At 46.2% G+C, this 13,401-nt stretch overlaps 2 protein-coding genes and 1 long non-coding RNA gene across 3 annotated transcripts in view; all 3 read left to right on the forward strand.

Annotated features, from left to right (window-relative positions):
• The first annotated feature begins 1,702 nt into the window (after window positions 1-1,702).
• Window positions 1,703-5,231, forward strand: LOC105989515 (anionic trypsin-2-like). Its single transcript, XM_013021601.1, has 5 exons — window positions 1,703-1,764; window positions 3,041-3,203; window positions 4,071-4,324; window positions 4,640-4,776; window positions 5,071-5,231. The coding sequence occupies exons 1-5, from the start codon at window positions 1,725-1,727 to the stop codon at window positions 5,218-5,220; spliced, it is 744 nt and encodes a 247-aa protein (XP_012877055.1). The 5' UTR covers window positions 1,703-1,724; the 3' UTR covers window positions 5,221-5,231.
• LOC105989486 (anionic trypsin-2-like) lies at window positions 1,725-5,220 on the forward strand. The gene is made up of 5 exons (XM_013021576.1): window positions 1,725-1,764; window positions 3,041-3,203; window positions 4,071-4,324; window positions 4,640-4,776; window positions 5,071-5,220. The coding sequence occupies exons 1-5, from the start codon at window positions 1,725-1,727 to the stop codon at window positions 5,218-5,220; spliced, it is 744 nt and encodes a 247-aa protein (XP_012877030.1).
• A 4,042-nt stretch (window positions 5,232-9,273) lies between the features above and the next one.
• LOC105989525 overlaps window positions 9,274-13,401 on the forward strand; it is a 5,579-nt gene continuing 1,451 nt past the window's right edge. Inside the window, exons 1-2 of the long non-coding RNA XR_001175248.1 lie at window positions 9,274-9,917; window positions 10,444-10,630. This is a non-coding gene — a long non-coding RNA (uncharacterized LOC105989525). The remainder of the gene's footprint in view (window positions 9,918-10,443; window positions 10,631-13,401) is intronic.

Raw genomic sequence — 13,401 nt, forward strand, 5'->3', positions numbered from 1 at the left:
AAAGGAGGAGGCTACAATGCTTGATAAGAAATGTACTCATTATCTTGCCCATGTAATTGTAACCCCTCTGTACAGTATTTTCACAATAAAAAAAAAGAAATGTACTTATTACCTTACTCGTATAACTGTAACCCCTCTGTACATCATCTTTACAAAAAGTTAAACAATTAAACATTTACTAAATATACTCCAGTTTTTACAGTATGTTGTTATACATAATTACCTAACTTCATTTAATTTTTTTCTTTTAACAGTTCTTGAAATGAAACTCAAGGTAAATGATACTGCCCATACGGAATGAAGTAGCACTCGTAAGGACTTCATTCCCTTTTATGGCTGAGCAATATTTCTTTTTAATGAATGTACATTTAATTTACACACATCACTTGATGGTTAGATACCTGGATTGTTTTTACTTTGGTAAAAGTTCTGCTATGAATGTTCAGGTACACAACTACTATAGACATCGTGTTTACAATTTTCTTGTGCCTGCAGTAAGTCAAATCTCCATTTTCACCTTACAGCGGCCTGTCAAACTATTTCCAAAGCAGCCACATCATCTTATATCCCCAACAAAATGGGGAAAGGCTCAATTTTTAAAAAGTATTGCAATGTTCATTTATAGTCCCTTCGTGACTAATAATATTGCACACACTGGCATGTGTTTATTGGCCATTTGTATATTGCTATGAGTTTTTTTATGCTAGATGGAAATTCTTTACAAGTACACAAGTTGTGAATACTTTTTCTCATTCTGAATGAAGTCTTATTTTCTTATTGGGGTTCTTTGAAACACAACTGTTTCTAAATTTGATGAAGTTCAATTGACCTATTTATTCTGATGTGGCTTTGCAATAAGTTTTGAAATTAAAAAAAAAACAATCATTGTGTGAAAATTTTAAACCCTTGTGGGAGAGTTTTTAGGACTGTCAGTGCGGATTATAGTGTGCAGGGAAACTATAACCACCCTTGACTGATTATAGTCAATGTAAGGTGCAAGCATCTTGGCTTTGAGGCAAAGAGGTACAGGGTATTGGTTTTTTACCCCTTAGCTATCAGTTCCAACTTAGTTTTCATCTCTCTACTAAAAAGTAATGGCTATTCATGAACCTTTGTGAAAAAGAGAACTGGGAAAAGCCAGACTCCTGAGGAACTCTGTACCTCCCTTATCATCACCTACTGTCTTGAAATTTTAGGTGTCCAATAGTCTGACTTACCTCATGTATGGACTGAAGAGTTTTCATGACTACAAACCATACATTTCACAGTTCTGTTTCTTTCTAGTGTTTGTGGATGCATGACTCTGTATAGCCAAGCTTGTTACAAAAATAACAGGACTTTCTGCAAATAACTTATACAAAACCCCAGGACGTCAGAGGGTTTGGAAGAACCCCATCCATTCTCCCTGTTCCTAGATCTCACTTCCCTCCCCACCACACAGCTCTATGTAGGTAAGGTCTGACATGCCTCTGCTCCTCCCGCTCCAGCCACTTCCCAGGAAACAGCTGTCCTCCCCCTGTCCTCAGGAGATAAGCTTCCTTATCACCTGAAGGTCACCTGTCCACAGAGTTACCAAAGATATCACAGCTGATGCAAGACTCTGAAGTGGGTAAAGCTGCAGGTGTGTCCTGTCGGGAGGAGCGGTGACAGATCTACTCACCCTCCTCTCCCTGCTGGAGGTATAAAGGCCAAAGCACTACGGTCCGACCAGCCACCCTGACACCATGAGTGCACTCCTGATCCTGGTCCTTGTGGGAACTGCTGGTGAGTTCCGAGATTCGCCCCAGACCCTGGTCCTTTTCAGCCTGGAACACCTGGGTTTCCCATCATTGCCTTCTCTCACCGTCTGCCAGCGGACTTCCATCCCATTTTCCTTCCCAGACACTCTCCCCTCCCACCTTCCTGAGTTCCATACGAGTCTGGTTTCCCTTGAGCCCACTCTCAACACTGTCCATCCTTCATCTAACTTAGAGCTGTCTTCCTAGTGGCTTGAGAAGGGAATTCGGGGGCAAATTGTTCACGAAAACAAAAACAAACAAACAAACAAAAAAGAATGCACCGGGCAGCCTGTATGTGTTTGCACCAGCTCTAGGCTGTACCTAGGCTAGCTGTTTTTCACCTCAAATGAATATAAGAGGTAGAAAATGTAATGCTGGGGGCTGGGAAGGTGGCTCAGTGGTAGAGCGCTTGCCTTGCATGCCTGAGGCCCTGGGTTCGATTCCTCAGCACCACATAAGCAAAAAGAAAAAAGCCAGAAGTGGCACTGTGGCTCAAGTGGTAGAGCACTAGCCTTGAACTGAAGAGCTGAAGGACAGCACCCAGGCCCAGAGTTCAGGCCCCATGACCAGACCCCCCCAAAAAAATGTAATGCTGGTGGGTACACATCCTTGGAATTAAGAAAGCGTGTACAGAGGATCCAACCTGTGTATCGGGTTATTTGTGTTTTGGTTACACAGCAATGGGTTATCTGTATTTGTATTATTAAGATTCCTGTACAGACAGCCAAAGTTTGGAATCATTTCTTTCATTGGTTAATAGCCTGAGCCTCCCTGTACTTGTCCTAAGGTGTCTGGGAGCTGCCCTCTTATTAGTTAGTACCTGACCGCAAAGATCTGCCATATGGAAGACGCTAGGTACAGGCAGGCCTGTGTGGCCAGGACATTTTTCTAACTGTGTCCAAACATCATGATAATCTGACACTACAACAACTAGGGGTTTCGAGGAATGAAACACAGACAAAAGCACTGAGTGCATGAGACCACCAAATTCTGAAGGCATCCCACCCTGCATTCTGAGTGTGCCCTGATGCTGCAGCCCCCCCCCCCAGAAGAACATTTCAACCCTTCAAGGTTTCTACATGTATGCCCAGTGGGCTATACACTGTGGACCATACAACTATACACTGTGAGCCCCACTGAGCATCCTTGCTGCCTGCTTGCTTATTGGCACTGTGATCCTTAGGAAATAGCTAAAGGGTTGGGGGTTCCGCGCGCTCCGAGCGCCTGCTGAACTGGCTTCTCTCCTCCTATCTCCTTGCAAGCTGCTGTCCCTCTTAATAAGCATGACAAGATCGTGGGCGGCTACACCTGCAGGAAGAATTCTCTCCCCTACCAGGTGTCCCTGAACAATGGCCGTGCCCACTTCTGCGGGGGCTCTCTCATCCATGACCAGTGGGTGGTGTCTGCAGCCCACTGCTACAGGCCGTAAGTGCTGGGCCCTTGGCTGCAGTCTAGAGCATGGCATTTGAGAAATGTGAGTCCAGATAAGAGAGGAGTTCTAAGACAACGGGGCAGGGTTTGGGGGGGGGCTGGAGAACAGGAGCAACAACAGCTCTCTTACATGAGCTGAGGCTGAAGAGGGACACAATCCCATCAACCTATAATCTGCCCCCAAACAGCCCCCTAAACCCACAAGGGCCATAGTCTTGACAAGCAGGGAGGCATTCTTTTGTTATTTAAAAAACAAAAACAAAATGCGAAAGGCTCCCAGGGACCTTCAACTAATATAAATCCCTGTGTCTCATAGTAGTTCAGTTACCAAGTCAAGGGCAAAACATGTTACAGTTTTCTCCTGCTGATGTCCCCAGTGACACCAGAAGGATTTACAATCAGAAGGGATGGGACACGTGGACTTCCTAGACTGTGATTCACTGGGTCTGTGGTGGGAAGGTGAATGGCTGATGAGGATCTAGGTGAGGCGGCTGCTGCAGATGCTCCACAAGCTGCTAGAACCCCTGGGTTCTATCCCACAAAATGATGGGGCTTACCAGAGGTAAGAGCAAAGCCAGGGAAGAGGAGAAGAATGTTGAGTGGCTTTCTTGAGTCCTCAATCCTAGAAGCAGGTCTGTTGACCAGAAAATGGAGCAGTGATCATCAAGGGCAGTCCCTCCCATCTTCCCTTCAACTCTGAGGCAGAAATAGTCTGTGGCTCACAGTGGCCCTTGCCTGCCACCCGTATGCGGCTCCTGTGCTTTGCTTTGGGTCCCCTCCCAACTCACCAAAGCCAGCCTGACTACCTGGGATCCTTATACAACAGAGAGGCAGCCTCCAATGCACCTCCTCTTCCCACAGCTCCATCCAAGTGCGACTGGGAGAGCATAACATCAAAGTTATTGAGGGAGAAGAGCAGTTTATTGAGGCTGCCAAGATCATCCCCCACCCCGCCTTCAACCGGAAGTCTGCAGACAATGACATCATGCTGATCAAGCTCTCCTCGCCTGCCTCCCTCAATTCCCAGGTGGCCCCTGTGGCCCTGCCCACCTCCTGCGCACCTGCTGGCACCCAGTGCCTCATCTCTGGCTGGGGCAACATCCTGAGATTGGGTGGTAAGTAGAACCCTCCGCCCTCTTTCCCACTGCTTTCCAGGACAAAGAAGACAACGGACTTGGATTCCATTCACTTCCAGTGGAAGCTGCCACATAACGATCTGTAGTGGGTGGCAGAGAGACGCAGTGTCCCAACGAGTTGGGGCCTAGTCTTAATCCCAGCATGTGGAGTCAGACATCATCACTCTGGGAATTAAAAGCTATTGTCTCTTCTTTGGCTTACGCTTTGGGAGTCCTCTATGCTACTGCTTCCTGGTGTTCAGCAGTGGATTCTTGGTCCCACCCCTGTTTGACACATACTTCTAATCCTCAAAGTCTACAAGCCATCCCTGCTACAGTGCCTGTATGCCCCCCTGCTGAACCAGAGTGTGTGTGAAGCCGCCTACCCTGGGAAGATCACCAACAACATGGTCTGCGCTGGCTTCCTGGAGGGAGGCAAGGACTCCTGCCAGGTGATTTGACCCCTTTCCATACCAAGACCCCAAACAGTACCCAGACCCCACACACAAGCAGCACTTAAAGGATTTCATTTGGTCAGGCCTAGTGTGTAAGTTCATACAGTGGCTCCATTGAGAAGTGAAGAAGGCTCATAGTTGACTACATATAAGCTCCTTGTTAAGAGCTGAAGAGTCACCAGGAGAAAAACTGAATGCTGCCTGGGTGATTAGATAGTGCCTTAAGTTCCCAGTGAGCATAGCTGTGTCCTCCCTCATCTCTCCCTTCGGTAACTGGCATCTTCACCTTAGGGAGACTCTGGTGGCCCTGTGGTGTGCAGCGGAGAGCTCCAGGGAATCGTCTCCTGGGGCAATGGCTGTGCCCTGAAAAACAGCCCTGGAGTGTACACCAAGGTGTGCAAATACTTAGACTGGATTCAAGATACCATCGCTGCCAACTGAAGGCCTTTGGTCCCAATAAAGTGGCTTTGTCCTCACTGCTTGTGTCTGCCTGCTCCATCCAGCCTCTTTGCGATGGAAAATGCGCTCCAATCTGATGTCACCTAGAGCTCACCTGAGGACAGATGAGCACCAGATCTTATTCACACAAACCAGTGAGAATGGATTGAGATGATATGGCACAATCCAAACAATAAGAGGAGGGGGAGAGAGAGAGGGAGAGAGGAAGAGACAGAAAGAGAGAGAGAGAGAAAGAGGGTCTACCTTCTTCAGACAAATACCTTTTAGAAGATCCATGTTGAAAGCATTCTGAATCTTCTTGAATTAATTGGTCCTGAAGCTGCTAATATTTGGCATGATTGGCAAGACCACAGCATCTTTTGATTATGGCAGGAAACAATTTGTACCACAGTCAGTTTTATCACATTGAATAACCATAGTTCATATATACAGTCACCCATTGTTGGTATACCCAAGGCCATTAAACAAAAATGTTCTATATAGCAACAATTAATAGGCTGAGAAATCAGGAAGACAATCCTGTTCACAGTAGCCTTGAAGAAGTAAAAATACTTAGGTATATACTTATCCAAGAAGATAAAAGACCTCTACAATAAAAACTATAAAACCTTAAAGACATTGAAGAAGATAACAGAAGTTGGGAAGAATCTCCCATATTCACCGACTGGCAGAATGAATACCACAAAAATGACCATTCTGCCCCATGTAAGCTACAGATTCAAAGCAGCACACATCAAAAATCTCAAGGTCCAAAATTCACATAGAAGCATAAAAGATCCCTAATAGCAAAAATAATTCTTAGCAAAATGAATCGGGTTTGGACATATCACAATACTAGGTTTCAAATATACCACTAAGTAACAAAAAGTATAGTACTGGCCCTAAAGCAGACATGAAGATTAAAGGAGAAGAATAAAAGGCCCAGAAATAAAGCCATACAGCTACAACTATCTAGTTTTTCATAAAGGAGCCAAAAAATATATACACACGGGAGAAAAGAAAGCTGCTTCCACAAATGGTGCTGGGTAATCTGGTTATCTACCTGCAAAAGACTGAAAGGAGACCCCTATCTTAACCCTGTTCAAAAATCGACTATAAGTGCATCAAAGACCTAAATATAAGATCTGAAACTAAGGATAGGAAGGTGGCTCAGTGGTAGAGCACTTGCCTTGCATGCCTGAGGCCCTGGGTTCGATTCCTCAGCACTACATAAGCAAAGAGAAAAAAGCCAGAAGTGGTAGAGCGCTAGCCTTGAGCTGAAGAGCTGAGGGACAGCACCCAGGCCGAGAGTTCAGGCCCCACAACCGGACCCCCCCCCAAAAAAAAGATCTGAAACTAGTACAGTCCCACTAATGTACTCTGATAAAATTATATTGGGACGAGGGGGTGGTTCTGGCCATTGGACTTAAGGCACCCCAGTTGCTAGACTGGCTCAATATCACTGGGCCACATCTCCAACCCTAATTTTCCTGTGGTTATTTTTAGGATAAGTCTTCACTCCGGCTAGAGTGTGCACCTGAGCCTCGATCCACCAACATTTAGACTTCCTGTCATTCTCGGTGGGATTACAAGTATGGGCCCCATATCCAGCTTCCTTTTGTGGAGATAGGGTCTCGGGGACTTTTTCTGCCTGTGCTGGCCTTCGTCCACATCCTCCTATTTCAGCCTCCTATGGAGCTTTGGATGACAGTTGCATGCCACTGTGTCCAGCTATCAGTTAAAAAGGAGTCTCGTAGCCGGGCGCTGGTGGCTCACGCCTGTAATCCTAGCTACTCAGGAGGATGAGATCTGAGGATCGCGGTTCAAAGCCAGCTCGGGCAAGAGAGACCGTGAGACTCCTATCTCCAATAAACCACCAGAAAACCGGAAGTGGCGCTATAGCTCAAGTGGTAGAGTGCTCTTGAGCTGAAGAGCTGAGGGACAGCGCCCAAGCCCAGAGTTCAAGCCCCACGACCGACCAAAAAAAAAAAAAAAGGAGTCTCGTGAACTTTTCTGCTTGAATTGGCCTCAAACTATGATCCTCCCATTCTCAACTTGCCCAATTGCTAGAATTGCAGGTACCCCTGGCTGCGAATTTTTAAAAATTATCAACTAAAAAAAAATTGTGTGTACTTAAAATATGTGTCTCCCTGACACGTCTTTCCTTACACCTTGCTCCTCTCCTCCGGCCCCAGCCAGGGCTCTACGCATTCTTCTTTCCCCCTCTAGTGGCCAAGCCCAGATTGCAATTACTTAGGTCAATGGAAAAATAAGGAAAAGCTGCCCCCTGCTGCTCAGGCTGGTGAATGATCTCAATCTTTTCTCTCCTGCTAGTCAAAGCTCCTTGTAGAGAAAAAACAAAACAAAACAAAACAAGAAATCCTCCGTGTGCAGTCAGGCACAATGCCTGGAAGAGCAGAACTAGGGGAAAACTTCACCATCAGACTCATGAGCCCAGAGCAGTATTAGTTTGTAAGGCCCAGTTGAAATGGGAGTCCATGCTAGAAGAGTAAAAGGAAATTATTCTTAGAGAATAAATTGATACGCAATTTTGTAAAAATAAAATAAGCTATGTGATTCAATGAAGTAATGAAGTGTCCTTATTATATTCTGGATGCTGGATTGACTTTTTATTCAGGTTTATGAAAGAGTATTGTGAGCTCTGTCACTATTAATTTGATAGCTGACTAGAAGAAGATTAGCTCTAGAGAGCGAGAGTTGTACATATTTCCCAGGTTTTCATTAACCTTTGGATTCTGTTTCAACTTCTCTACTTTACTGTGTCAACATGATGTAGTCAAGTTTGTCTTTAAAACCTTGAGTCCTGGGGAGGGGAAGGGAAAAAAACAAATTGTTTAATAGGGATACAAGTGGACCCACTGCAACAATGAGATGTACAAGATGCTATGTCGAAAAACAAACTTTACAACCTTGGTGGGGGGGTAGGGGGGTAGTGTAGTCATGGAGGTAGGAGGGCAGGGATGGTAACAGAAAAACGAAGGAGGAGGCAACAAAGCGTGATAAGAAATGCACTCGTTACCTTGCTCTTATAATTGTAATCCCTCTGTACAGTATTTTCACAATAAAAAAGTTATTAATAATAAATAAATAAAAATAAAACACTGAGTCCTAGCTTGAAAGACAATAAAGGAAACAATATTTGAGAAAAAGAGATCCATGCTACTTAGCTATAGGCTAAATTTCAGAGTCAGCTTGCGCTGGAAAAATGAAATATCTACCAATGACTTAAGATATCTCTCCCCTTCAGGAAGGAGAAGGGAAAGCCTGTGACCTGACCATGTATGCTTGCAATTCAATCAAATGCTTCCTAGACTATGTGTCTCCCTTCCCAGCCTCCCTAGGTATCATTTCCAACTCCTTTAGCCAACTGAGGCCAACAATGAGAAGACATGATGTCCTCTCTCATTCCACACCTATTCTTGAAAAGTGGCACTCTCGTTCTGCCTATATCAAGAACAGTCTTCAGCTCTCAATGGCTCTGGCCATTTCACCAGATAACTCTGGACCCCAGATGATCATCATAGAAGGCTCAGGATTGGTCAAATGGATAGAGTGAGGGTACTAAAGGATCTTCTTCTCTTATGAAAGGCATGATCCACAAGTAATGCATAGATTAGGAGAAGAGCCAAGTAGACAGAAGGCTGCTACTTCTTGACAGAGTACCTCTCTACTGTGACGACAGCTTGGAGTAAGAAAGGTGGTGGGGGATGGGAAGAGAGCACCCCCTTCAGCAGATAGCCTTGCAAAAGCACACAGATCAAAAAGCTAAGAATATTCTAAAGACACACAGGGAGGAGAAGAGGCCCTCTTGCCAGCTCCAGCCCCGCCTCCACCTCTCACAAAAGAGAAGGTGATGTTACCTGCCCCGTCCTCCATTCCTCTCAAAGGAACAGGAGCAGCAGCACCTTTCAAAGGGGAGCTGGTGGTTTCTTCCAGCCTTTGAGGGGTGGACCTGTGGGAGGGGCTGTTTTTGTACAAAGTTATAACATTGTGGGGACAGGGGGCCACGGTGATTCAATTCCATGGGAAGCCTTTACAAAAACCATTCTGCCTGTCCCAACATCCACAGAGCCTCCACTTTGCTCCTGAGTGAGCAGGCCCAGGTGCATTTGGGTCCTGGGTGCTTCAATTTTGTCCCTGGTCATGCCAGGTCAAGATCATGAACAAAGACAGGCCTAGACCAGAACTGGAGCTTCCCAGACAGAGAACCCAAGCATAAGAAGAATGCCTCAAATGGTCCTGTAGATGAAGGATGCTAGGAGAACACTTCATTCCAACCCCAACTAACTCAGAACAAGGACAGTGGGAAAGCATAGCAGAGGTGGTCAGTTCTACAGAGGACTCAGGAAAAAGCCAAGCTACCTCAGCTTTTGATGCATGTTCCAGTCCAGGATCTGGGACCTTGCTCTCTGCAGGTTTACATCCCTTTGATCGACCCTCAGATAGGGAAAATTTGCATGGAGCATACTTCAAAACAGAGGTTGAGGTCTCACCGGATGGGACTCTGTATGCTTCACTGGTCCCATGATTCAGAGGTCAGAAACATTCTCGTCCCATTGTCTTCAAGATACCAGCTGGCATCTTCTCTCCACACCTTGAGTTGATTTTCCTCCTTGTCCCACGTCACTGTGTGAATACTGAAGTTTTCTTTGGAAAAGGCACCAAACTCACAGTTCTAGGTAAGAAACCTTCCAAGTAAATTTCCTGGTCCCTTCTAAGGTAAAAGTAGGACTCTATTGTCCATTTTGGAGTGGCTGCATTCTGATGTGCCAATTACGATTACACCTTCGGCTCAGGGACCAGGCTATCCGTAGTAGGTAAGGCCAGGGGTCTCTGGGTAAAGGGTGATGAGGCTGGATTCTGATCTGGGAAATATCACCTCCTTGGTCTCAGTTAAAAGAAAGATCACCTCAGTCTGGAGCTGAGGTCAGGCGAGACTCCCTGTGTAGGTTGAGTCAACCCCAAAGGGTCAAGAGAGTCTGGTCCAGGCTGAGGCTGTGGTGAAAGACAGGCAAGGGAGAGAAGATGGAGGTGACGTGCTATGACTGCCGCTGGTCCCTTGAGATGAGGGAAGCGGGGATAATTAACGAGCTGCGGTATTCTCCATCTTCTTTCCTGGCAGAGCTTCTTTGGAAAGACTTCCCTTACTCTTGATTTCTTAAGAATCTACACTGTCTCCCACTCCTTGCCTTGGTGAATCCTCAGAATTTTCTGGAAGGGTGCAGGAAGTGTTGGAAGTGGACTGTGTCTTGCATAAGAGAAGTGATTCTTGAACTCCAGCCTAAATCCCAGCTGGGCTTAGCAGACAATGGGAGGTTTTGAGGTGGACCTGGGCGGCTGTGTTCTGGAAACGTCCTTCATTTTGGGGAGGGAAGCCGGCTCATTGTGGTAGGTAAGTCATGGTTGAGAATCAGAGGAAGATCTAATGTGGGTGCTTAGTTAAAATGTATTTGTTATTAAGATTGACATTTATATTCTGATGTGGATAAGAAGGGAAAAGTCTCCATCCTCCAATAGTTCATGGGCAGGTATGCCAAATCTAGCATCCTACCAGGAGGTCCATGGGCTTAACAAGAAGCAGTCATGTTGTCCGCCTCTTATCTCCTGATGGGGCACCTACCCTGGCCATAATCGATGGCAAGTTCTCTGGCTTTGTTGTAATCACAGACGTGCTAGTTCTCTCGTACAGAGAAGAGTTGAACCCACGAGAGAGGGTTGGGGGATCCCATCGGGACAAACTGGCTTCTGACCACATTTCAGTTGTGCAATTGCTGATCTGTCCCTTCCCCAGAGACAAACTTTTCCCAAGGAATGAGGTAGAGCTAGCAGATGGTTGTGGACAGGAAGGAGTAGAAGGCAGCAGGAGGTAGTTTTCCTGCCAGGTTTTAATGCTGTGTAAGTAATGAAAAACTGTACTTTGGGAGCGGATCCAGGCTGACTGTCTTGGGTATGTACATGTTTTCTTTGGGTACCATATAGTGAGAAGATGGAGGAGCAAGAGGACTCCTTCAGGAGGACCAAAATGAGAGGAAAGTCAAGGTTATAAGCTCAAAGAGGGACGAAGGGCAGTGGAGAGGGTATCAGAGCCATTGCATTCTGTGTGAGGCCTTTCCTTCTGGAAGGAACGACTCCAGCAGCTAGTCTGGGGTTTGCCACCTTCCTGTTGTACTGTGTAACAATCAGGCCCAACACTTTGGAGAAGGGACTCAACTGGCTGTCCTAGGTAAGCTATAGGACCCGACGTGGGTTCCTCTTTTTCTTTTCTGTGCATGCCTCTGTCCTCTTCTAAGCCACATCCTCCTGCCCACTAGCTTCTGTAAGATCCCTCGGCACTTTTCCTGGTAGGATTCCGTCAATCCAGAGCCATGCAGGCAGGCAGAGAGGTGGTTAGCTGGTTCTTGGGGAGCTAAGGCTGGCGCTCCCCTGGCTGAGGACCTTGACTAGGTTTTAGCCAGGCATCCTGCAGCTGTGACTCTAATTCACCGCTCTACTTCGGGGCTGGCACCAGGCTCACCATCATAGGTAAGAGGGTTCTGTTCTTGACTGTAGTGTGTCTATGTTTGCCTGAAATGGCCTAGGAAGGGAATGGGTAGAAGACTGGTGGTCAGAAGAGCCAAACCCTCCCCACCCAGCTCCGTATGCCCTCTCATACCTTCTCTGGAGCTCGCCCCGTCTGCTGCTTTCTGTCTTCCTTTCAGATCTCCACGGTAAGGTTTCAAAGCCTGCTTCATCTAGATCTTCTTTTCCTTGTTCTCTGGGCCTCTCCTCACCCCTACTGTGTTAGTAACTATGTTGCTTTCCCTATCTATCCTCTCTTCTCCTTTGTTGTTTTTCCTTTGCAGTCTCAATCCCTTTCTGGGGGTTCACCCTACTTTGGTGAGTAGCTCTGGCTTCTGTGCTAAAATCTCCCCAACAGCTACTTCCAGCATGGACTTCTGGTCTTGCCTGCATCTTCCTCCTCCTCGTCCTGGTCTCTATCAGTCTCTGAAAGCCTATGCTTGTCTCCTGGGTTGGCTGAAAGGACTGAGAGGCAGTGGGGACCAGGTGGGTGAGACCCAGGTGCAGGTCCTGAAGCTGACAGCCTAAGTCTCCCTGTCACAGTACCAAAGGAGCCGCAGCTGCAGTGTCAGGGGACACTGTGTCTGGTGGCTGTCAGGGACCGAGGTCTGAATAAAGGGGTAACTGAAAGCTTACACCGCCCTAGCAACACATGGGTAATAAAGAAGCAGGAAACCCCATTTTCTCAAACCTCCAGATCTATGTTGGAGAAAAGAGTAGACGGCTCCTCATGAGACCTTAAAGGTCATCATGCTTGGGAAAAAGTAGATAGAATGTGAGAGTGGGGTTACATAGGATGGAGTCTTAGCTGGTGATACAGACAAGGCTAAAAGAATGGAATACCTAGGTCTTAGAAGGTTTCGGCACCTGAGCAGATACTGTCCTGAAGGTTGGTGGCGAGGTTCATGGAAAGCCTTTGAATTCAAAGCCTTTGGGTTCAAGGGGAGGGGGTTGAGAGCATGGTCTGTGATGGGGGGGGGGAGAGGGAAGGAATCATGCAATTCTTCTCAAACTCTCTACGATATATAAAATGGGAAAGACTACCTTACATAAAAAGCTTTTGTAAATGATTCGGTTTAATGTGACCCCTTTCATTCCTGTTGCTTGCTATTCCTGTGTCATAATTGATCTTTTTCCCAGCCCATGTTTTTTCCATTAGAGCCATTTGTTAACTTTGGGCAGAGTGGAGACATCTGGGCTCAGCATATTTATGCAGCCAAAGCTTATTCCTATGTTCAGAGCAGAGCCAAACAGAGAGGACAGTAAACCCAGGCAGAAGAGAGGATACTCAAAGACGAGCTGAGGTTCCTTCTGTTCTTCTGATGAGATCACTCTTTCCAATAATCCCAGAATTCTTTCCTTCCCATCTGTCAAGTTCGTGTGAGGGCTAGGGCTTTCCAGAGTGAAACCTTGGCTGAAACAGCCCTTGTACTGGGATGTGTTCCTGCCAGCACTCAAGTTCTCAGTACTTTTAGGAATGTAAATTTGCCTGCAAATTAGTGTTTCACGCTTACTGAACACAGAAAGAGAAAGAAAGAAAGAAAGAAAGAAAGAAAGAAAGAAAGAAAGAAAGAAAGAAAGAAAGAAAGAAAGAAAGAAAGAAAG

Source organism: Dipodomys ordii, unplaced genomic scaffold (genome assembly GCF_000151885.1).
Source record: "Dipodomys ordii isolate 6190 unplaced genomic scaffold, Dord_2.0 Scaffold56, whole genome shotgun sequence".
Lineage (NCBI taxonomy): Eukaryota > Metazoa > Chordata > Mammalia > Rodentia > Heteromyidae > Dipodomys > Dipodomys ordii.